The sequence below is a fragment of the Nicotiana sylvestris genome, chromosome 9, assembly GCF_000393655.2.
Source record: "Nicotiana sylvestris chromosome 9, ASM39365v2, whole genome shotgun sequence".
Lineage (NCBI taxonomy): Eukaryota > Viridiplantae > Streptophyta > Magnoliopsida > Solanales > Solanaceae > Nicotiana > Nicotiana sylvestris.
In genome coordinates, this window is record NC_091065.1 from 60,825,882 (window position 1) to 60,851,385 (window position 25,504).

Below are 25,504 nucleotides of genomic sequence, written 5' to 3' on the forward strand. Positions count from 1 at the left end.
ATTTCATGATGTCATGCTCCAACAATATGAGTAATAAACTCGTAATATTATAAAATAAAATAAAAAGTAAGTTACGAGATAAGAGAAAAAGAATAAGGTAGCAGCGCGAGTTCACCAAATCGGTCGTTTAATAAAGTGACACTTTTTGTCGTTACGTAACAACGAATTTAACGATACGATACAATAAAATTTAAATAATAATTAGTATGAGACTGAGACAACGAATGAAATGACATTGCTGCATTGATAAATTGGAGCAGTTATCAAGCTCTCCGCCAGCTTGAATGAAATAATAATCATAAAAATTTTGATAAGAAAAGTGGAATCGAAACCCGTGGCCTTGAAGAATGTAATAATAATCATTAAAATTCGCTTCTCTTGTAAGAAAATCAGAGGAAAATTCAGAATCAAATGTGAAGGCGGGACAGATAGAGACCTATTGAATGGGCCATGCTGTCGTGATGGAAGCATGCCAAGGTATCTGTTTAACCTTTTCCCGGATCAGCAAACATGAAGGGCAATCCTACCTACCTCAAATTGACACAGCTGAATAACTAGAGTATATTAAGGCACTTGGTACATGACAGATATCATTAAACCTTAGCTTTTGAAATTGGTGTCGAGAAGAAGAAGAAGAGAACCTTTAAACTCCAAACATGACTAATTTATTCTCTTACTGGGCTTTTGTTCGGTACCCGATTTTCTCATTCAAGTAGTCCATTACCACCGGGTAAGGAGGGAGAAATTCAAAAATAGCCAAATTTTCAAAAATAGTCACAATTTTAAAAGTAATTGAAATTTAGCCACTTTTCATGTAAAGATAAATTTGAATGAAAACACTGTTCATAATCCGGAAAAATATTATACTGGAGTTCCAGTATAATATATCGGTCCAGCATAATATACCGGAGATTGGAGCACAATTATACTGAAACTTTCCGCGTGTTGGAGTTCCAACATAATATTCTGGAAGTTCATACACAGGTGCACCGATCTCCAATATATTATGGAGAAGCTTTCCGTGTTACAGTAAAATAGTGGCTATTTTTCAATAACTTTGCAAATGCTGCCTATTTTTAAATGACTAGTCCAAAAACTGGCTAGCCCGTGCTATTTTTACGCAGTCCCCAGTGGCCCTTTACTGTCTATGAATCCAGTTGTGTTGGACTTCAATTAACCTTTGTGGCGGTTTACTTAGAAGCTTAAACTGGTCAGCTTTATGTTTACGGGACTATCATCATTTCATAGAAATGATGGAGAAAATAAAATCTTTTTTGACCCCACACAATCTAAAATTTGGAGCACATTCAAAGTTCCTTTTGCATCATTATCTTACAGAAGATGGGCTAGTTGCAGGGACAGATTGAAAGAGAGAAAAAAAGCACACTATAATATCCAATTTGCTGTCTAACGTGACATATTGTCTATTGTCAATTTGTCTATGGAAAGATTTTCCCTAACAATGCAAAGCCAAAGATAAATAGTTGAAAGAGTAAGAAAGCTATAACCATTTAGCCCTCTTTCCTTTAGGAGAAAAAAAGAGGCATAATATGAAACAATACTCATTACTAAAATCACAACATGAGCTTTAAAAGGGAGTACCACTTCCACTCCTAGTTTCAGCAGGGCTGTACAAAGCAGACCGGTTTCTCGGTCTGTTCTCCTCCAACTGCCGTACGACTTCTTCCATCGACGGTCTAACGGTAGCCACAGGAGCACAACAACCCATCGCAAGTCTCAAGGCTTGTACCAAACCTTCTTCCATTGGATTCCTAATTCCCTTCAGAAGTTCCACGTCGAATACCTCCATTGTTGTTTCCTCCAAAACGGCTACTTTCACTAGTGCAGGCAAATCAACATTGTCGCCATTTCTTCCATTCTTTCCAGGCTTCTTTCCTAGCAGAATCTCCAGTAGTAGGATTCCAAAAGCGTAAACATCAGTTCTCGAATTGCACTTCTTCATTCTTTGCAGCTCAGGTGGCTTGTAACCATCAGCTTTTGCGAGTGCTATGATTTCATCAGCTACAACTGGGATCATTATCTTGTCAAGTCCAAATTCAGTAAGCCTGGCAACGAAGAATTCATCGACAAGAACATTCTTTGACCTAACATTCCCATGGGTAATGGGTGTTTCCAGACCATGAAGGTGTGCTAGTCCTCTGGCTATGCCCAATGCTATTTTGTGTCGCCTAGCCCAATTCAATACTGGCTTCCCAACTCTTGATTCTGAACACAATCAGGAAATATCATAATCAAATTTGATACAGAAACAGCCACAATAAGTGTGACTATATTAGGTCTGAAAGTCAAATGCTGTGATTTAAATAATTTAATACTATCCGAATCCACTTTACAGGGATTGCCTAGAGCCAAAATCAACATATCGCTTTCTCTGATAAAAGAGTAATACTAGTTGTTCTTAAAGACGGAAGATTACTGGTACAAAGTGACTGAAGATGCGGTCACTTATACCTTCATTTACCACAATTTCCTAATAGTTCTTCCTATGCCTGATGGATATTCTTTAAGACAGAGTGATGGCACAAAACTTGCATAGCAAATCAAGGTTGAAAGAACGATAAAACAGCCACAAAATCTTAGGCATGCATGAAGCTTGTAAAAGAATGAGTGAAGCTTACCTGTCCAAGCTTAAATGCTGGGAAATGAGCTATGATCAGTTCATCTAGGGCTACATAGTTCTTGAAAGTAAAATAATAGATGAATGGTTGACCTAGGCATCTAATACTGATATCCATAGTCTAGAGATAATGAGCTATTTTTTTTTGTTGGATGAGTAAGCAAATATAATGAGGCTACTTCTTCTTTGTTGGCAAAATAGGTACTCATGGTAGTTCGTGTATGCAAGAGTACACAAGAAATGCAAGATTAAGCACAGGAGAGGATATAGGTAGGATTAACTTATCTATAGTTCAGAATAAGTCAAACATGCTCGCTATTCCTGTGACTTCTTATCTCTATTCGGTTCTTTAGATTACTAATTCAGTTACTCTTAAGATGTTGATTCAATCAAATTTATAATTTCATGGTTGTTTTCATTGATCTAATTATGCACTAATACTCCACTTACGACCAAACCTTGAGGAAGAGGCTGCAACTTCTGTGGTTTAAAACCATTAATCCTTTATATTGCTCCACACACATGAAGCAATGACTAATACAAGAATTTCAACTCATCATAATCAGAAATATTCATCTACATGAGACTGAGTAAACTTGCGTTGATTTCATTAGTAGAACTTGAAAGAGTAAGCATGAAAGCATAAAAGAAGATAAGAATTTACCATGTAAGAGTTCATGAAGATTTCTGTTGGGGAGATAATCGTAAATGAGAAGCTTCTCCCCTCTCTTCCCTTGATAGAAGGCTCTCAAAGGAATCAAATTCTCATGTCTAACTTTTCCCAGATGTTTAATCACAGATAAACATGAACTTCCATCCTTACAACTGCCTTCCCTCAACAACCTCAAAGCAATGGTTCCACCATCAGCTAATTTTGCCTTATAAATAGTCCCATAACTAGTCTTCTCCATCACTTGCCCCGTCGCATTCAGCACATCCTCCAGTGTCAGATGCTCACCCCCTTGAAACAAGATTAACTTCCCCTCACCACCACCGCCATCGCCAGTTTCCTCATCTTCAACTTCCTCAAATTCATCCTCTTCTTCATCTGCATGTTTTCTCTTTTTCCCTTGAAAATACCCAATCAACAATGACACCACAACCACCATTGCACTCATCAAACCAATAACAATACCAGCAATTGCACCAGGACTCAAACCAGAGCTTCCACTACAAGGCCCTAAAGGATGCCCACAAAGAGTAGGATTGTTCCCCTCAAAAACCTCCACACCAAACTTTGATTCCCCAAAATTTGGCAACACCCCACTAAAATTATTGTGTGAAAGATTCAATTTTTCCAGCTTTAATGCAGCTAAAGTGTCAGGAACTGGCCCAGAAAAATTGTTATCCCCCAAATCAAGATCTTTAAGACCATTAAACCTAGTTATAAATTCAGGAAAATACCCAGAAAACATGTTTTGCCCAAAATCAAGAAACTGCAAATTTTTACAAGTAGCATCAGGCAATGCAGGGTTAGGAAGAGAACCAGACAAAGAATTACCATGAAGCCTGAGAGAAACAAGCCTATCACAAAGATTCCATATTGAAGCTGGAACTGTCCCACTCAGAGTGTTGCTACTCAACTCAATATCAGAGAGAGAAGAGCTGTAGCCAAGCTCAAGAGGAATGTTCCCATGGAGTGAATTAACACCAAGATAAAGACTTTGCAATGTAGAAAGCTCACCAAGTTCTCTTGGGAGTGTTCCAGTGAGATTAGCTGATGGCAACTGAAGAGAAACAAGATGCAAAGATGGGTTTCTGTAAAGTAAAAGACTTGTCCATTGAGGTGAAGAGAGGTCAGTGCAGAGCAAAGAAGTTCCATTGATGAAAACCCATTTGAGACCTCTCCATTGACAGAGTGGAACTGAAGTGTTCCAAGAAGATAACAACAAATTCTCTGAACTGCCCTGAAGTGAGGGTTTGATCTTTAGCAAGAGAAGCTCAACATCAGATGCAGCAGCAGCAGAAGAAGTGTACAAGCTAGTGAAGGCTATGAAAAAGAGAATGTACAAGGAGAGAAGCAGCCTCTGAAGTGCCATGAATGAAGTGAAGAGGAAAAAGACACAAGTAAAAGAGGAGTGTGATGAGTGAGGGAAATGGAGAGTTTTTTGTTGGGGTTTTTCTTTTTGGGAAAGCTGACAACTTTTTTTACTACAAACCAGCTCTTAGTACTTGCTTTCATTTAATTATACATCTCTATAATTAAAATGCATAACAAGGGCTTCACAAAAACATAATAGTAGTCAGCTAAAATCGCACATAAAACTAGTTAAACAATGTGAAATCTTTTAGAGAAGAGGGTCAAAAATATTTATATATCATACTCCTTCCGTTCACTTTTACTTGTTCATTATTTTAAAAATAAATTTTTATTTTTACTTGTCCACTTTTACATATTAAAATAAAATAATTTATTTTTTCTATTTTGTCCTTAGCATTAATTATCATTCCAAATCATTTTTCAAATTCATTAAGACTATATACCAATTAATATGGGTATCATAGTAAATTATGCACTTTATTTATTGCTCCCTCCGGTTCACAATAAGTGATCAGCTTACTTTTTCATTTTGGTTCAAAATAAGTGTCCAGTTAGATAACCAAGAAAAAATTTAATTTGTTTTTCCCTTTTACCCTTATGTGGATATCCCTAAAAAGTTTTCTCACTCCTCACTATAACTATGTGACCAATATTTAATAAGGATAATTTAGTCATACTAGGTATTTTTGTATATGATTTAGAATTTTCTTAATGGGCGTGCTAAAATGAAACTGCTCACTTATTGTGAACCGGAGGGAGTAGTTCTTAAGGGGTGTGCAAAGTCAATAATGAACAAGTAAAAATGAACGGAGGGGTACAAAATATTCAATTTGTCCTTTCTTATATTTTGGTTCTTTAACATTTTTATTATTAATAATTATCCCACACTTATTGTACATACAATTCAATCTAAATTATAGCCGAGGTAATTTTAGATCATAATTGGTAATACTAAATTATTATTGGAACTTTATTGAAGGTAAGAACAAATGCGAAACTATTTACTGATGGTAAAAAGTATAAATAACTTCAAAATATAATAAAGACTAAAATTAAGATGTGATGGTATGAAATCATCTGCACTACTTTAATTAGTTTGATACTAAGGGATAGTTGATTGATTTTAGCACCAGTAGAGTTCTTAAAGGTTGTGATGAATAATCTACATTGCTTGCATTCTTTAATAATCTTATTGAATCCTCAAAAAATAGTTTTTTAAAGAATCCTAAGTAACATAGTGAATAATAATGTGTGAGGGAATGCAATAGTACACGGGGGGGGGGGGGGGGACAGTATCAGATATGCTGTCAACATGTATATGACAAAAATCGGCACGCTTGTCTTTGAAACTGCTGATTTTGTTTTGTCTTAATTTTCAAAAAGCATTGGTTTCTTCCTTTCCTTTGAGAAATGAGAAGAAGAAGAAGGGAGATTATTTGCTAAACGACAGCTATTAGGCAAACGAGGAAGGTCAAGTGTATTTGACTATTGATTCTCTGTGGGGGCCACACGTGTCCACAGATTTTTCCGTTTCCAAGTTTCGAACGCTGGGGAGTGGTAGGGTGCAAAAACTTCGGTGTTTACATATTAATTCAATAAATATATTTTCACAAACATACCTATAATTAGGGGTGTACAAAGGAAACCGACAAACAGCACTAACCCGATAATCCGAGTCAAACCGAAAAAAAAAATCCGACTATAATTTGGTCGACTATAATTGGTTTGGTTTGGTTTGGTTTTAACTAAAGAAAGTCAAACCGAAACCAAATTAATCTCACATTACATATATAGAAATTTTAGATATATTTAATATATAAATATACTTATTGTGATGTAATTTATAAATATTTTTTAAAAATTTTCATAATTTTATCTTTTAAGGTATTATTTCAAGGTTAGACTTAGAACTTTTGAATGCTCCAATAAATTTTATAGCCATTAATATTAGTAAATTAAATAATGCTAACAAAAGCCCAAACCAAAATCAAATCAATACTAATGCTAACAAAAGACATTTAATTTAATATTACGAACGAGAATGTATTGAATATCTATTTTTTATTTTGCAATAATTTAGATAAAAATGCATAACCTATTTTTATTTTTCTTTAGCGTTTAGTCATGTAATTAATACTCCCTTATTAGTCTATTTATTTTAGCATGACTTAGTACTTTTAGATTATGTTTATTTTTATTATGACTTTTTAATTAGCAATATTTATATTACATAATTTTATTGTCTTTATTGTTGAATATTTTAGGATAATGCCATGACACATATTATATTTTGTATTATTTTTTGGAAAATACTTTATATAATTGTATCTGACTATGATTAAAGAAATATTTTGAGCATACATTATATGTTGTTCTACGAAGATTTTACCGGAAAAAAATTCGAAAAACCCGAAAACTCGAGATTGAAAAGCCCGAGTTTTTTTGGTTTGGTTTGGTTTGGTCTTTAGATTTAATAACCCGACATAATTAGTTTGGTTTGGTAATTGTAAAATCCGAACCAACCCGACATATGTACGCCCCTAGTTATAATTATGATAAATTAATACTTATTTTCACAATAATTTTGTGACTTAATAATTTACATAGATTTGACATAAAAATTGGTGCAAATAAATTTTTATCGAGCGGATACTGTGTTGCGGGCTCAAGGGTATCTTTTTGAAAATGGATTACATAAGGGCCAATGTTTTTTGTGGGTCACTACTAGTCATCAATTAAAGGGAGAGCATATTGTCCATCCACTACAACCTATTTAAACCAAACGGACCCTGCAATTGTTTGCAATACATACAAAAGGAGAAGTGACGCTCGCGTGACTAGAAAAGTTGGTAGAGATATCAAGTTATCAACACACTAAAGTAAGCGGGAAGTTTTATTGTGTGCCTCACATAAATTGTGCGATGTTCTTTTTTTCTCACAAATTTGTGGACCTCAATCTTATATTTTTGAGTGCATAAAAATTTAGGTCCACAAAACTGTAAGACAAAAAAAATGCCACATACAACTAGTGTCAGTTGTATGAGACACAAAATAAAATTTTCTCAAGAGGTGAATCCTTAAATTTTGTTTGGAATTAGGTAGGTCCTTTCATAATCAAACAGCACTCATCCGGAGTACGAGTGTTAAATTTAGTTCGGAAAAATCCGCCTATCTGGCTCAAGTTTGGACGAGTTTAGCATAATATGTTATTATTAGCGGGTAAATTTGAGCACAACACAAATCCTTTTTCGTCGCAACACAAATTAGCCTTTTTAAAGCGTGTGCAATTAAATAAAAGAAATTTAGATTTGATTGGTTAGATATAACCATATTAAATATAGGAAAAAACTTATGTTACTTGATTGGTAATTAAACAAAAAAAATGAATAAATAAACAAATGAAAATAATTTCGTCTTAGGCGGATTGAGTTATGGCGCTTGTTTGATATTCCAAATTAACACACCCATCCTGACCCAATTAAATTTTGTGCAAACTTGTTTATTGATTCATCATTCAACAAACCATTTAGCTCGCCCAAATTTAGCTTAATTCACCCATTTGAATCCACTTATTGAGCTTCATGATATGTTATTGTCGAAATGTCACTTTCTTCATTCCACAAAGAACGAAGAACGACGCGTCCCTGCATACAATATTGTAAACACAACCACTTTGTGTGAATTTGAATATTGATTTCTTGATATGTTAAAATAAAATTTGTTTCCAATTATACAAAAGTACTAAGAGACATAATTATAGTTAAAAATATTTGAAACTATCATTATGAAAGAAAAAAAAACCTGACATTAAACTTTTCAGATGATAACGGTGCAATTCTTTTGGAACTGAGGGAATATTATAGCTACTTTCACAACGGAAAAAGACAGATAACCAATTTTGATTTTGGGATTTCTTCCCTTAACGTATTAAATATGACTATCATTTTGTTTATTTAGGTATTGTGTAGATCAACCGTTTAAAAAGATTTTGGTTGATTTTGATCAGCGCCGACAAGTCCCATTTTAGGATGTGCTTTTCTAGATCGAAATTCAAATGACCAATTAACCTACTCCATCAGTTCACTTTTACTTTCATGTATATTAAAAATTAATTTTTATTTTTACTTGTTACTTTATGCATATTATGAGAAGAAATTTTTCTGTTATACCCGTAGTTAGGGGTGTACAAATCAAATCAAAAAATCGCACCAAACCGAAAAGTCAAATCAAACAGGTTAAAAAACCCAATTTGGTTCGGTTTGATCTGGTTTGGTATTGAGTTAAAAAACCCGAACCAACCCGACATATAAATATATAATTTTTTAAATATATTTTTAAGATTTTATATAAATTTTTCTTTAAAAATTGTCTAGAAATATTTGTGATTCTCTTGCGGTCTATAAATTTTAATAGAATATGAAGTGCTCCATATTTATTGACCTTAAATAATGGGTTGTATGATCACTTTCTTATCAAGTGTTACTGAAATGCATCTATCTCTTTGTTCTTCCATATTCATATCATATGTTAAGGTCTATTAAATTCTTATATCTTTTTCGGATGTGAAGTGGTTATTAATATTTAGGTATCATATTGATTTTTATGTTTAATTACTAAATTCGGTTAACCTGAAAGTGTATATCAACGAAAAATTATTGTCAGACGACTAAAAAAATAATTATTACTCCATGTGTTACTAATAGAATTTTTCCATAAGAATATTTTAATCGATAATATGTTTGTCAATTTTTTATATTTTTACTAAATAGATATATACTTATCAAATATTTAACAAAGTAAGATTGAAATAATATGTAAGTAATAAAAATCGGAAAACCCGATAAAACTGACAAACCGAACCAATCCAAACCGATATAGTTGGTTTGGTTTGGTTTTGATAAAAATCGAACTAACCCGGTCCATGTACACCCCTACCTGAAGTATTTATTACTCATTTCATGTCATTTTCTGAAATCCAATAAAATATGTATTGAATATGGAGTATATTCAATTAACGGCCAACCGTCTTCAAAAGGTTTTCATCAGTGTTCCAAGTTCCCTTAAAGATCCATATTACTAGGTACTAGCTAGGTCAATTGATGTTGTCACTGTGTGATGATGATCTGTAATATTATGATATACGTAGTGGATTCCTTGAATTCTTAACTGGTCATGTTTGGACTTTCGAGTAACGGCCAATTGTTATTGGAAAAATTACAGTCATTGGCCAATTATTTTTTTCCCTTTATTATTCGTTATCTGAAATCTTTGATTCGACTAATACAAATTTACATTGTATAAGTTTATTATAGGAAGCAAATACTTTCTACCAAAATACTTTTATAATTCAAACATAAAACCTCTAATTAAATGTGAAGGTATTTCAACTATCTGACCTCGATGGTATTGACAAAAAGATCGAATGGGGGAGCATATCCAGAACTATGAAATGAACCCAATTGCTGCTGTGTTTCCCTTTCGGCTAACACAAAAAAGCATTGATAGATTTATCTACCTTTGCATTTATCAGTGTCCTCCTTGACATGACACTGTTAGCATCTCCAAATGTGTCTTTCTTTACACAAAAGAGCTTTTATAGTTCCATCCGCATCAACTTCCAGAATTTTATAGCTCAATATCATTGATTGCCCCTGGTACGAAACGTAGACCTTATTGCTAAAACTAAATGCCGATCAAGTCACCAACAACTCCAAACAAGTGTTGCTTTAGGTTTGATATCAAAATGTACGGATAATATTGTTAGCGGCTCGCATTTGTCGAGAGAGTTAATTGTATTGGAATATATAGTTAAGTGTATAGAGTTTAGAAGTTAGTAAGATATGGGGACCTAATTGTACATGTTAGAAGTTAGAGTGTGTTGGAGTTATTTTAGTTACTTAGTAACTAATTGTTAGTTAGAGGTGTATATAGTCGGCAGTCTTGTACTCAATTAGCTCATTGAGCTATTCTTCAATTCCAGTGATTTCTTCTCCAAGCTTTCTCTATTAACATGGTATCAGAGCTGTGGAGAACGATTCATGGATGCAACGACTTAATTCAGTAAAATCGTTTCCTTACATCTTCAAAACTGAAGTTCATAACTGTGTTCTTCATTTCCCAGCAGATTGATAAAATTTCTCCAAAATTAGGTCAATTTTGTTACTGTTTATCTTTGATTGTGCGATTTAATTGAGTTTGAGGTCACACGTCAATGGCGGAGAAGACGAAGATCGATTACACTCATCCTTTGTTCCTGCAACCTTCCGACACCCCAGGACCGGTATTGATTTCAATTCAACTCATAGGATCTGAGAATTACGGCCTGTGGAGTAGATCTATGCGCCTTGCTCTAAAAGCAAAGCGTAACTAATGATCTGATATTGTTGCTGTGTACTTTACAATGCTGAAGGATTTATGGGCTAAATATAATGTGCTTGTACCTTCTCCGAACTGTGGATGTGTGAAATAAAAGGAATATATTGTACATCTGCATCAACAAAGGATGATGCAGTTTTTGGACGGTTTGAATGAAAACGACTGAACATACACTCAACCAAGCATATGCTATGATCACACAAGATGAAAGCCAACAATCTATGGGCGGTAGTGCAATGGCAGAAAAGGTGAATCCTATGGCAATGCAAGTTGGAAGAGGTCAAGGTTTTCGAGGAAAGAAACAATTCCTATAGTGTGAGCATTGCCATATGAAGAGCCACACTAACGAGAATTGTTTTAAAATCAATTGGTTACCTTGACGATTTCAAAGGGAAGAAGAATTATCACACTAGAGAGTATAGGACTAAAGGACCTTTCACTACAATCAACAATGTGGAAGGACCAGTAACCTCCAATTCACAGGAAGAAGCACAACAGAAAGGATATTACTTCTTTACTGAAGCACAATACCAGCATATACTTCACTTGCTCAACAAGGATTCAAATGTTGATAATCAGACACAAACAAACATGGTAGGTAATATTGTATGTCTTGCCTCAAGTGTCTATAATGACAATTGGATAGTGGACTCAGGGGCCACACATCACAAAACATCTTCACTAAAATTACTACAAGATGTCAAGAATGTAGATAGTTGTAAAAGAGAAAAGGTGAGATTACCAAATGGAGACAGTACTGATGTTACACATATTGGTAGTACACAGATTTCAACATATACTAAACTAGAAAATGTGTTGTATGTTCCTGACTTTAAGTTTAACTTAATGTCAATTTCAAAGTTAACCAGATATGGTGCTCTATTCCTGCCAAAAATATGTGTCTTTCAGAATCTTTACAGTGGCAGGGTGAAGGGGATTGATAAGGAAACTGGTGGCCTTTATCTGATAAGAGGAAGAATAACAGAACAAATAACTGCTCATATCAGTTCAGTGGAGAAGAACAAAGATACAGGAGAACTTTGGCACAGGAGATTAGGACATCCTTAATTGTCAGTAACGCAACATGTTTCTTTTTTGCATAATAAAGTAGACAGTACATTACACAATAAATGTTCTATTTGTCCATTAGCTAAGCAACATAGGTTAAACTTCTCTATGAGTCAGCACCTAAGTACTAAGCCTTTTCAACTTGTTCACATGTATGTATGGGGACCTTATAAGGTAGTTACACATGATAATAAGCATTACTTTCTTACAGTTGTTGATGATTACACTAGAGCAACCTAAATTTTTCTCATACAGTTGAAAAGTGAAACAATCATATTTTTAAAACAGTTCTTTTGCATGGTACAAAATCAATTTGGTGTTTGTGTTAAGACAGTTAGGACAAACAATGGTAAAGAATTCTGTCACGACCCTAAACCCGGACCCGGTAGTAATGACACCTCTCGTGAAGACAAGGCCAGCCGACACTTCCCATTTTTTCAATTATTAACAATTTAGCATTTAGAAACAGTCTAAACATGAATAGATAATCCAAAGTAGAAGATAATATCATAAATACGCAGAAGAACAACCCAACACAGCCCTAACCGGGTGTCACTAGTCATGAGCATCTATAAAACCTAATACAAGTCTGAAAGGTCTACAACTAGTACAAAAGTCTGATATCAGATAGAAATGATAAAGAGGGAGAAACACGGGTCTGCAGACGTCAAGCAACTACCTCGTGAACTCCGAATGTTCATCGGGAGTTCTCAACTTGCACTGGCAGGATCAGCAACGTCTGAATCTGCACATAGAGGTGCAGGGAGTAAAGTGAGTACTCCAACTCAGTGAGTAACAAATGTAAATAACGAATGAAAGTAGAAAAATACGTAAGGCACAAAGCATTCTATAATGAAGCAGTAAAACCATTTAAAAGCAATACAACAGTGGAAAGTCAAGTAAAATCCTCTTTCAACAAATAAACAAGTAATGGACAGGTAATTAAGGTAAAGTAAACAAATAGAAGTTCGCCCCTCGAGCACAGTATCACCACATCCGCCCCTCGGGCAACATCTTAGAACAATAACAGCCCCTCGGGCTCTATCTTACATCACAATGGGTACCCGCACTCACTGGGGGTGTGCAGACTCCTAGAGGGGCCCCTTACGGCCCAAGCCCAATATCAAGCCACCTCGTGGCATCATCACTAGGCCCTCGGCCTCATATCAAACAAGCCACCTCATGGCATACATATCTCAGGCCCTCGGCCTCATAATCAGTGTGAAATGTTTCCTCACAACATAGGCCCTCGGCCTCACTCAGTCAAAAATCCTCACAAGCCACTCGGGCAATAGTAAAACAGTGTTTCAAAGCCCAGACATCATTTAAAAATATCATTTAAGTATTAAAACTAAGTAAACATGGCTGAGTACGAAAACATTGGAAAATAACATGACTGAGTTCAAGTATAAATTCAAAACAGTGAGGAAATATCAACAAAAATCCTTGAAGGGTTCAAATAGTTGGCACGAAGCCCAAATATGGCATTCAACCCAAATAATGATGATAGCAAATAGATTCTAGTCAAATACGCGGTAAAACCATTAATCGGGACGAACCAAGTCACAATTCCCAATAGTGCATGACCCCACGCTCGTCATCAAGCGTGTGCATCACCTCAATATAGCACTACAACATGCAAATCCGGGGTTTCAAACCCTCAGAACATCATTTACAAACATTACTCACCTCGAACTGGCAAAATCTTTAGCTCGCGATGCTTTTGCCCCTCGAATCGTCCTCCACGCGCGTCGAATCTATCCAAAATCAGAACGAGGACGTCAACATATGCTAAGGGAACAAAGCCCAAGCGAAAACAATCAACAAAGGGCACAAATCCCGAAATTACCAAAACCCGACCCTTGGGCCCACGTCTTGGAATTCAGAAATTTTCACATCAATAGATTCCTTATCTCCCCACGAGTTCATACATATCAAAAGTTCTCAAATCCAACCCCAAATGGTCCTTCAAATTCACAATTAAAGGCCTAAGTTCGCAAGATCTAGTTTCCCCAATTTTAACCTTTGATTTCCATAATTTCTAGCCCTAATCCATGAAATAATAGCATAGGAACGCGTTTTAGGTCTAAATTCCTTACCTCAATGAAGTTCTCTTGAAATCCCCCTCTCAATTTGCCTAAGAAGCTCCCAAGCCGAAGTCAAAAATGGTGAAATAGCTAAATCTCACGAAATGAAATAACTTATATGTTCTGCCCAGGCTTTTCCGCATCTGTGGTCCAAAACCCGATTCTGCGGTACCGCATATGCGGTCAAATCCTCCACTTCTGCGGAATTCACTTACCAGCCGCAAACCGCATCTGCGATCCAATCTCCGCACTTGCGACTCCGCAGGTGCGGTCCAAATACCGCGTCTGCAGTTCCTGAATCTTCCTCTCAAATTCGCTTCTATGGCTCCCCTTTTGCACGTGCGGCACCACACCTGCGGTCCCCAAACGCAGGTGCGAAAACATCAGAAGCAGAAAAATCTCTGTAGCTGCAATAACCTTTCAACTTCTCTGACGACCACCCGAAATCATCCCGAGGCCCCCGGGACCTCAACCAAAAGTACAAACATAACCCAATACCTTATTCAAACTTGTTCCAATCATCAAAACGCCTCAAATAATATCAAATCTACCAAATCACATCGGATTCAAGCCTAAGTTTCTAAAATCTTCCGAAATACGCTTTTGATCAAAAACCCAACCAAACCATGTCCGAATGACCTGAAATTTTACACACACATCCCAAATGACATGACAGAGCTACTGTAAGTCTTGGAATTCCATTCTGACCCCTATATCAAAATCTCGCCTACCAACCGAAAATCGCCAAAATATCAACTTCGCCAATTCAAGCCTAAACCTACTCCAACCCTCCAAAACCCATTCTGATCACACTCCTAAGCCATAAATCACCTTCTGAAGCTAACCAAACCATCAGAACTCACATCCGAGTCCTCTAACACATAAGTCAACATACGGTTGACTTTTCCAACTCAAACTTTCTTAAAAAGAGACTAAGTGTCTCAAACCTTACCAAAATCATTCCGAATTCGATCCGACCAACCCGATACCACAAAACATGGATAACAAAGCATAAAGAAGCAGAAATGGGGAAAACGGAGCGGTAACTCATGAGACGACTGGCCAGGTTGTCACATTCTCCCCAACTTAAACAAATGTTCGTTCGCGAAAGAATCAAGAAATATACCTGGAGCCTCAAACAGGTGAGGATATCTGCTCTGCATCTCCCGCTCAGTCTCCCAGGTAGCCTCCTCCACGGGCGGACCTCTCTACTGCACTTTCACTAAAGCTATATCCTTTGACCTCAACTTTCGAACCTGACGACCCAAAATAGCTACTGGCTCCACATCGTAAGTCAAATCATCCTCTAACTGAACCGTGCTGAAATCCAAAACATGAGACGGATCCCCAATAGACTTCCGGAGTAGAGAAACATGAAATACTGGATGTAGACTCGACAAGCTGGGTGGCAAAGCAAGCTCATAATCCACCTCCCCAATCCTACGGAGCACTTCAAAAGGCCCAATGAACCACAAACTCAATTTCCCTTTCTTCCCAAATCTCATAACATCCTTCATGGGTGAAACCTTCAATAGAACCTTCTCCCCAACCATGTAGGACACATCTCGCACCTTCTTGTCAGCATAACTCTTTTGCCTCGACTGCTCTGTACGAAGCCTCTCCTGAATCACTTTCACCTTCTCCAAGGCATCCTGCACCAAGTCTATCCCCAATAGCCTCACCGGGATCGAACCAACCAACTGGAGATCTACACCCCCATACAAAGCCTCATATGGAGCCATCTGAATACTCAACTGGTAGCTGTTGTTATAAGCAAACTCTACAAGCGGTAGAAACTGATCCTATGACCCTCCGAAATCAATGACACAAGCATAAAACATGTCCTCCAATATCTGAATAGTGCGCTCGGACTGCCCGTCCGTCTAAGGATGAAAAACTATGCTCAACTCCACCTGAGTACCCAACTCTCTCTACACGGCCCTCCAAAATTGCAAAGTAAACTGAGTACCTCTATATGAAATGATGGAAACCAGAACACCATGCAAACAAACAATCTCCCGGATATAGATGTCTGCCAACCACTCTAAAGAATAGGTAGTACACACAGGAATGAGGTGTGCGGACTTGGTCATCCGATCCACAATCACCCAAATAGCATCGAACTTCTTCAAAGTCCATGGAAGTCCAACAACAAAGTCCATAGTGATCCTCTCCCACTTCCACTCAGGAATAACCATCTGCTGAAGCAAGCCACCCGGTCTCTGATGCTCATATTTCGCCTGCTGACAATTGAGACACCGAGCTATGAATCCCACAATATCTTTCTTCATCCTTCTCTACTAATAGTGCTGCCTTAAATCCTGGTACATCTTCGCGGCACCCGGATGAATGGAATACCGCGAGCTATGGGCCTCCTCCAAAATCAACTCCCGAAGCCCATCCACATTGGGCACACAAATCCGACGCTGCATCCTCAACACCCCATCATCACCAATGGTCACATCTCTGGCATCATAATGCTAAACTCTGTCCTTAAGGACAAGCAAATGCGGATCATCATACTGGCGCTCTCTAATGCGATCATATAAGGAAGACCGAGAAACCACACAAGCCAATACCCGACTGGGCTCCGAAATATCCAACCTCATGAACCGATTGGCCAAGGCCTGAACATCAACTGCAAGAGGTCTCTCCCCAACTAGAATATATGCCAAGCTCCCCATACTCATTGCCTTTCAACTCAAAGCATCGGCCACCACATTGGCCTTTCCCAGATGGTACAATATAGTGATATTATAGTCCTTAAGCAACTCCAACCATCTCCACTACCTCAAATTAAGATCCTTTTTCTTGAACAAATGCTGAAGACTGCGATGATCAGTGAACACCTCACAAGATACGCCATACAGGTAATGTCTCCAAATCTTCAACGCGTGAACTATGCCAACTCCAAATCATGAACGGGGTAGTTCTTCTCATGTGGCTTCAACTGACGAGAAGCATAAGCAATAACTCTACCCTCCTGCATTAATACACAACCAATCCCAACTCTTGAAGCATCACAATACACGGTATATGAACCTGAAGCTGATGGCAAGACCAACACTGGAGCTGTGGTCAAACCTGTCTTGAGCTTCTGAAAGCTCTCCTCACACTCATTCGACCATACAAATGGAGCACCCTTCTGAGTCAACTTGGTCAAGGGCGATGCGATAGATGAGAATACCTGAACAAACCAGTGATAATAGCCTACCAAACCAAGAAAGCTGCAAATCTCTGTAGCTGAGGACGGTCTGGGCCAACTCTAAACCGCCTCTATCTTCTTTGGATCAACCTGAATACCCTCGCTGGACACCACGTGCCCCAAGAAAGCCACTGAACTAATCCAAAACTCAACTTAGAGAATTTTGCATAAAGCTTCTCCTCCCTCAATCTCTGCAACACAACTCTCAAATGCTCCGCGTTCTCCTCTTGACTACGCGAATACACCAGAATATCATCAAGGAAGACTATGACAAATGAATTGAGATAAGGCCGGAACACACTGTTCATCAAATGCATGAATGCTACTGGGGCATTGGTCAGCCCAAAAAACATCACCAAGAACTCATAATGACCATATTGGGTCCTGAAAGCCGTCTTAAGAATATCTAAATCCCTAATCTTGAACTGGTGATAACCCGAACGGATATCAATCTTAGAGAACACCCTCTCTCCCTGAAGCTGGTCGAATAAACCATTAATGCGAGGCGAAGGATACTTGTTCTTAATTGTTACCTTGTTCAATTGCCTATAATTAATACACATCCTCATAGTGCCATCCTTCTTCTTCACAAACAGAACCAACGCACCCCAAGGTGACACACTAGGCCGAATGAACCCCTTATCTAGGAGTTCCTGAAGCTGCTCCTTCAATTCTTTCAACTCCGTTGGTGCCATACGATACGATAGAATAGAAATGAGCTGAGTGCCCAGCACCAAGTCAATACCAAAATCAATATCCCTGTCCGATGGCATGCCCGACAGGTCTGCAGGAAACACATCGGGAAAATCCCTCACAACTGGGACAAAATCCATACTAGGAGTCTCAGCTCCGACATCCCTCACAAACGCTAGATATGAAAGACAACCCTTCCCAACCATATGCTGGGTTTTCAAGAATGAGATCACTCTACTAGGAATATAATCAGTCACACCTCGCCACTCAATCAGTGGCACACCCGGCATAGTCAATGTGATTGTCTTAGTGTGACAGTCCAAAATAGCACGACACAGAGATAACAATCCATGCCCAAAATGACATTAAAATCCACCATGCTCAACAGTAATAAATCCACTCGAGTCTCCAGACCCCTAATGGTCACCAAACACGACCGGTACACACGGTTTACAATAATAGTATCGCCCACCGGGGTAGATACACGAACAAGTAAAGCAAGAAACTCACGGGGCATACCCAAATAGCGAGCAAAGTATCATAACACATAAGAAAAGGTGGAACCGTGATCAAATAATACAGAGGCATCTCTGTGGCAGACTAAAACAATACGTGTAATAACATCATCTAAAGCAATAGCATCGGGTCTGCCTGGGAGTGCATAGAAATGGGCCTGACCGCCCCCTGATCGACCTTCCCCTCTGGGGTGACCCCTGGCTGACTGACCTCCACCCCTAGCTGGCGGAGCGGGTGGTGATGAAGTAGATGGCGCTGAAGCCAATGATTGACCCCTCTGCTGGGATGAACTAGCAAAAGGATGAGGACACTGCCTCCACATGTGACCCATCTCACCACACTCATAACAACTCCCAGGTGCTGGAGAAGGGGACTGAAGGGAACCCCTCGCACCAGAGTGACTAGCAAAAATACTCGGCATAGAAGAGCCCTGAGCTGATGGAGCACGGGTCGAACTCTGAGCTGGAAGGGTGCTTAGTGATGACTGGCCTTGTTGAGAACCATGATAACTATGACCCGAAGATGCCCCACGATAACCTAGGCAAGCTGACTGAGCAGGCTTGAATGAACGGCCTCTGCTGTGCTAAAATTGGCTCCTCGAAGGAGCACCACTATAGTTGCCAGATCCTCTTGGCCTTCCTCTCCTCTTGCTCCTGACAACGAACAGACTCAATCTCACGGTCAATATCCACCACCTCCTTGAAAGTAGCACCAGATACCCTCTCCCTAGTCATAAGAGTACAGAGCTGATAAGTAAGACCATCAACAAACCTCCTGATCCTCACTCTATCTATTGGGACCAACCAGATGGCATGACGAGCCAACTCAGAGAACTTCAACTCATACTGCGACACGGTTATCTCCCCATGTCGCATCCACTCAAATTGCCTACGCAGCTCCTTTTTGTAAGATTTCGGCACATACTTCTCCAGGAAGAGAACATAGAACTGCTGCCAGGAAAGGGGTGCTGCACTAATAGGCCTACGCCTCTAAAAATCCTCCCATTAAGTAAAAGCAGCTCCTGAATACTGATAGGTGGTAAAAGCGACCCCGCTAGTCTCCAGAATACCTACAGTACGAAGCATCCTCTAACAGTTGTCCAAAAATCCCCGGGCATCCTCGCCCTCTGCACCACTAAATGACGGAGGCTAAAGACTACCAAACCTCTCCAGCCTACGCTGCTCGTCCTCCGGCATGGCAGGAAATATATAGTCCTGAGTAGCTGCAACCGGCTAGGCTGGATGCACCCCCGACGTTTAGAGTCCCTGCACGACCTGCTCAGGTGTGTGACCGGCGGGAATCTGATTGCCTCTTCCGGCCTGAGAAGTAGCTGTGGATGTAGTGGCTGAAATTGCCTGAGCCAGGCCAGTGCAAATGGATAAGATCTGTACCAAGGCTTCCTGAAGACCCGGAATCACGATGGGCACAGCTGGTGTCTGAACTGGTGATACTGGAGCATCCATAGCTAGAGCTTGATCTTGAGCTGGGGCAGCTGGTGGATCTATAGGTGCTGCCCTCTCTGCTCTACCACGACCACGAACACGTCGTCAGCCTCTGGTGGCCACATCTGGTGGTACTAGGGTTCGTCCACCCCGACCAGTAGCGCGTGTCCTCACCATCTGTTAGAGGATAGAATAATAGAAGTTTAGTACTTGGATCAACAAGTTTGCATAACAAAAATTTCAAGAATATGAAGTTTTTCCTAAAGGTTCTGCAGCCTCTCGAGGATAAATACAGACGTCTCCGTACCGATCCGCAAGACTTTACTAAATCTGCTCATGACTCATGAGACCTATGTAACCTAGGCTCTGATACCAACTTGTCACGACCCTAAACCCAGACCCGGTCATGATGGCGCCTCTCGTGAAGACAAGGGCAGCCGACACTTCCCATTTTTCCAATTATTAACAATTTAGCATTTAGAAACAGTCTAAACATGAATAGATAATCCAAAGTAGCAGATAATATCATGTAAGGCACACAAGGGTGCATGGAGTAAAGTGAGTACTCCAACTCAGTGAGTAACAAATTTAAATAACGACTGAAAGTAAGAAAACACGTAAGGCACAAGGCATTCTATAATGAAGCAGTAAAACCATTTAAAAGCAGTACAACAGTGGAAAGTCAAGTAAAATCCTCTTTCAACAAATAAACAAGTAATTGACAGGTAATTAAGGTAGAGTAAACAAATAGAAGTTCGCCCCTCGGGCACAGTATCACCACATCTGCCCCTCGGGAAACATCTCAGAATGATAACAGCCCCTCGAGCTCAATCTCACATCACAATGGGTACCCACACTCACTTGGGGTGTGCAAACTCCTGGAGGGGCCCCTTATGGCCCAAGGGCAATATCAAGCCACCTCGTGGCATCATCATTAGGCCCTCGGCCTCATATCAAACAAGCCACCCCGTGGCGTACATATCTCAGGCCCTCGGCCTCATAATCAGTGTCAAATATTTTCTCACAACATAGGCCCTCGGCCTCACTCAGTCAAAAGTCCTCACAAGCCACTCGGGCAATAGTAAAATAGTATTTCTCAGCCCAGACATCATTTAAAAATATCATTTAAGTATTAAAACTGAGTAAACATGGCTGAGTACGAAAATAGTGGAAAATAACATGATTGAGTTCAAGTATAAAGTCAAAATAGTCAGGAAATATAAAACAAATAGGGTTCAAATAGTTGGCACAAAGCCCAAATATGGCATTCAGCCCAAATAATGATGATAACGAATAGATTCCAGTCAAATACGTGGTAAAACCATCAGGACGGACCAAGTCACAATCCCCAATAGTGCACGACCCCACGCTCATCATCAATCGTGTGTGTCACCTCAATATAGCACTATGACGTGCAAATCCGGGGTGTCAAACCCTTAGAACATCATTTACAAACATTACTCACCTCAAACCGGCTAAATCCCTAGCTCGTGACACCTTTGCCCCTCGAATCGGCCTCCACGCACGTCGAATCTACCCAAAATCAGAACGAGGACGTTAACATATGCTAAGGGAACAAAGTCCAAGCGAAAATAATCAACAAAGGGCACAAATCTCGAAATTACCAAAACTTGACCCCCAAGCCCACGTCTTGGAATTCAGAAATTTTCACATCAATAGATTCCTTATCTCCCCACAAGTATATACATATCAAAAGTTCTCAAATCCGACTCCAAATGGTCCTTCAAATCCACAATTAAAGGCCTAAGTTCTCAAGACCTAGTTTCCCCAATTTTAACCTTTGATTTCCATAATTTCTTGCCCTAATCCATGAAATAATAGCATAGGAACGAGCTTTAGGTCTAAATTCCTTACCTCAATGAAGTTCTCTTGAAATCCATCTCTCAATTCGCCCAAGAAGCTCCCAAGCCGAAGTCAAAAATGGTGAAATAGCTACATCTCGCGAAATGAAATAACTTATATGTTCTACCCAGGATTTTCTGCATCTGCGGTCCAAAACCCGCTTCTGCGGTACCGCATATGCGGTCAAATCCTCCGCTTCTGCGGAATTCACTTACCAGCCGCAAACCGCATTTGCGACCCAATATCCGCACCTGTGACTCCGCACGTGCGGTCCAAATACCGCGTCTACGGTTTCTGACTCTTCCTCTCAAATCCGCTTCAGCGGCTCCCCCTTCCGCACGTGCTGCACCGCACATGCGGTCCCCAAACTCCAGGTGCGAAAATACTAGAAGCAGAAAAATCTCAGCAGCTGTAATAACCTTTCAACTTCTCTGATGACCACCCGAAATCATCCTGAGGCCCCCGGGACCTCAACCAAAAGCACAAACATAACCCAATACCTTATTCAAACTTGTTCCAATAATCAAAATTCCTCAAACAACATCAAATCTATCAAATCACATCGGATTCAAGCCTAAGTTTCTAAAATCTTCCGAAATACGCTTTTTTCAAAAACCTAACCAAACCACGTCCGAATGACCTGAAATTTTACACACATATCCCAAGTGACACAACGGAGCTACTGCAACTCTTGGAACTCCATTCCGACCCCTATATCAAAATCTTGCCTACCAACCGGAAATCGCCAAAATATCAACTTCGCTAATTCAAGCCTAAAACTACTCCAACCCTCCAAAACCTATTCCGATCACACTCCTAAGACATAATCACCTCCCGAAGCTAACCTAACCATCAAAACTCACATCCGAGTCCTCTAACACATAAGTCAACATCCGGTTGACTTTTCCAACTCAAACTTCCTTAAAAAGAGACTAGGTGTCTCAAACTTTACCAAAATCATTCCGGATTCGATCCGATCAACTCGATACTACAAAACATGGATAACGAAGCATAAAGAAGCAGAAATGGGGAAAATGGAGCAGTAACTCATGAGACGACTAGCCGGGTCGTCACAAATTCTTTAACCATTAGTGGAATGTTTTCTTACAAAATCATGGATTAATTCACCAAAGTAGTTGTGCGCATACCCCATAATAAAATAGAGTGGATGAAAGAAAACATAGGCGCATCTTAGACATTGCAAGAGCACTGAAGTTTCAGGCTGGAATACCAAGTAAGTTTTGGGGGAATGTGTGGAAACAATTATTTATCTTATAAACAAACTTCCTACTAGAGTACTGGGTGGTAAGAGCCCTTTTGATTTGCTACATAGCAGACAACACCCATAACATATCTGAGTACTTTTGGATGTTTATGTTATGCTACAAATGTGGTGAAGGAGGACAAAGTTGGACCTAGAGCTAGGGAAGCTGTTCTAATGGGGTATTCCACTACTCAAAAGTGATATAGATTGTTTGATAGAAAGACTAACTCTTTCTTTGTAAGGAGGGATGTCATATTTAGGGAATCAACATTTCCTTTTCTCATCTCACAACACCAACAATCTATTCCTACTAATCAATTCCCAAGTCATATAGATGGTGCCTTTGAAACAATGCAAAGAGAAGAGATGATCACCATAGATCCAGACCTATCAGATTCAACAAGCAGGTTCAGATGTAGATGCAACACATGATACATTTGACAATAGTGGTGTTGTAGTAGAACAAACAAATACCACATATATAGCTGATCATGATATAGCTGATCATACAGATACACCAGGAAATGTAGATTCATAGATGTCAATTAAATTGGCCCCAACTGAACTTCCCATAGCACCTACTACTCCTACTTCCACTGCTCTCCCTAGACAGTCAACTAGAACAAAGAACCCTCTTATTTGGATGAAAGATTATCTAGTAGGTGGAATGAAGAATTCTCAGTGTCCTTATCCAATATCAAATTTCCTATCTTATGACAATGTCACACATAAATACAAGGATTACATCATGGCTTTCTCAACAATCACAGAACCACACAGTTTTAGGGAAGCAGTGAAAGATGACATATGGGTACAAGCCATGAAATAGGAGATTGAATCTCTAGAGGACAATAAGACCTAGGTGGTGGTGGACCTGCCACCTGGAAAATCCTCTATAGGATCAAAATGGGTTTACAAAATCAAGTACAAAGCTAATGGAGAGGTGGAGAGGTTTAAGGCTCGACTTGTTGCCAAAGGATATAATCAACAAGAGGGCCTAGACTACCATGATACTTTCTCACCAGTTGCAAAAATGTTGACATTTCGATCAGTCATAGCATTAGCTGCTACCAAAGATTGGTCCCTCTATCAAATGGATGTCTTCAATGCTTTCCTACAAGGAGACCTAGAGGAGGAAGTTTACATGGACTTACCACAAGGTTTTCAAAGACAGGGGGAGAACAAGGTTTGTAGGCTGCTGAAGTTCCTGTATGGACTTAAACAAGCATCAAAACAGTGGAATCTTAAGCCCACAGAAGCCTAACTTAGTGCATGCTTCAGTCATAGTGCCTATGATTACTCTTTATTCACTAAAAGGTTTGAAAATGAGATAGTAATTATTCTAATCTATGTGGATGACCTATTGCTAAGAAGAAACAACATAGAACTCATTAATGAAGCCAAGTCAATACTGCATCAGAAGTTCAAGGTGAAGGATTTAGGTGAGTTAAGATATTTTCTGGGGATTGAAGTTTTGAGGTCTCAGAAGGGAATTCTTCTTAATCAGAGGAAATACACTTTAGAACTCATTTCATAGATGGGCTTAAGTGGAGCTAAACCTGCTGTTATACCTCTAGAACTCAATCAGAAGCTGACTTCTCTTGAGTATGATAAGGGGATTGGTAGTCAAGGACTTAACCCTTTGATAGATGCCACAAGTTACCAGAAATTTATCAGAAAACTCTTATATCTTACAGTTACTAGACCAGACATTAGCTATGCAGTACAAGTCTTATGTCAATTTATGCAAACTACCAAAAGATCTCACAAGGATAATGCTACTCGTGTGGCGAAATACCTGAAACAGGAGCCAGGTATGTGAGTGATCATGAGAAGACAACAAACTGATGTCTTGGTTGGATTATGTGACTCAGACTGGGCAGCATGCCCAATGAGTAGAAGATCAGTCAGTGGCTACCTTGTTAAGTTGGAGATTCTTTAATTTCTTGGAGGTCGAAGAAGCAACACACAGTCTCTCGAAGCAGTGCTGAAGCTGAATACAAGAGTATAACATCTGCAGTAGCTGAGATAGTGTGGTTGAGAGGACTGTTTGCATAACTAGGGACCCCAATCCATCAATTAGTTATCCTATTCTCAAATAGTAAGGTAGAAATTCAAATAGTTGCTAATCCCATCTTTCATGAACGAACAAAGCATATTGAAATAGATTGTCATTTCATCATGGAGAAGCTTAAGCAAGGGATGCTACAACCATAATATGTATCTACACGAAATCAACAAGTAGACATACTCACTAAAGGATTGGAATAACCTTAGCATCAGTTTCTACTTAACAAGCTTGGTGTGTTAAA

The 25,504-nt window shown here is 39.1% G+C and overlaps 2 protein-coding genes across 2 annotated transcripts; one reads left to right on the forward strand and one right to left on the reverse strand.

Moving 5' to 3' along the window:
- Positions 1-1,363: 1,363 nt before the first annotated feature.
- Positions 1,364-4,789, reverse strand: LOC104250134 (putative kinase-like protein TMKL1). The gene is made up of 2 exons (XM_009806696.2): positions 3,303-4,789; positions 1,364-2,226 (listed from the first exon to the last, which is right to left on the reverse strand). The coding sequence occupies exons 1-2, from the start codon at positions 4,675-4,677 to the stop codon at positions 1,589-1,591; spliced, it is 2,013 nt and encodes a 670-aa protein (XP_009804998.1). The 5' UTR covers positions 4,678-4,789; the 3' UTR covers positions 1,364-1,588.
- Positions 4,790-24,729: 19,940 nt separating this feature from the next.
- On the forward strand, positions 24,730-25,134 carry LOC138877649 (uncharacterized mitochondrial protein AtMg00810-like). Its single transcript, XM_070157275.1, has 2 exons — positions 24,730-25,006; positions 25,067-25,134. Exons 1-2 carry the CDS (start codon positions 24,730-24,732, stop codon positions 25,132-25,134), a joined length of 345 nt encoding a protein of 114 aa, XP_070013376.1.
- The last annotated feature ends 370 nt before the right edge of the window (positions 25,135-25,504 follow it).

What these genes read in the sequence shown, in the direction of transcription:
- LOC104250134 (XM_009806696.2), bottom strand. Translation starts at nt 4,677, where the DNA reads ATGGCACTTCAGAGGCTGCTTCTCTCCTTGTACATTCTCTTTTTCATA. An exon ending in TCTTCATGAACTCTTACATG is followed by an intron (nt 2,227 to 3,302) that starts GTAAATTCTTAT and finishes GATTGTGTTCAG; the next exon opens with AATCAAGAGTTGGGAAGCCA.
- LOC138877649 (XM_070157275.1), top strand. Translation starts at nt 24,730, where the DNA reads ATGGGCTTAAGTGGAGCTAAACCTGCTGTTATACCTCTAGAACTCAAT. An exon ending in ATACCTGAAACAGGAGCCAG is followed by an intron (nt 25,007 to 25,066) that starts GTATGTGAGTGA and finishes TATGTGACTCAG; the next exon opens with ACTGGGCAGCATGCCCAATG.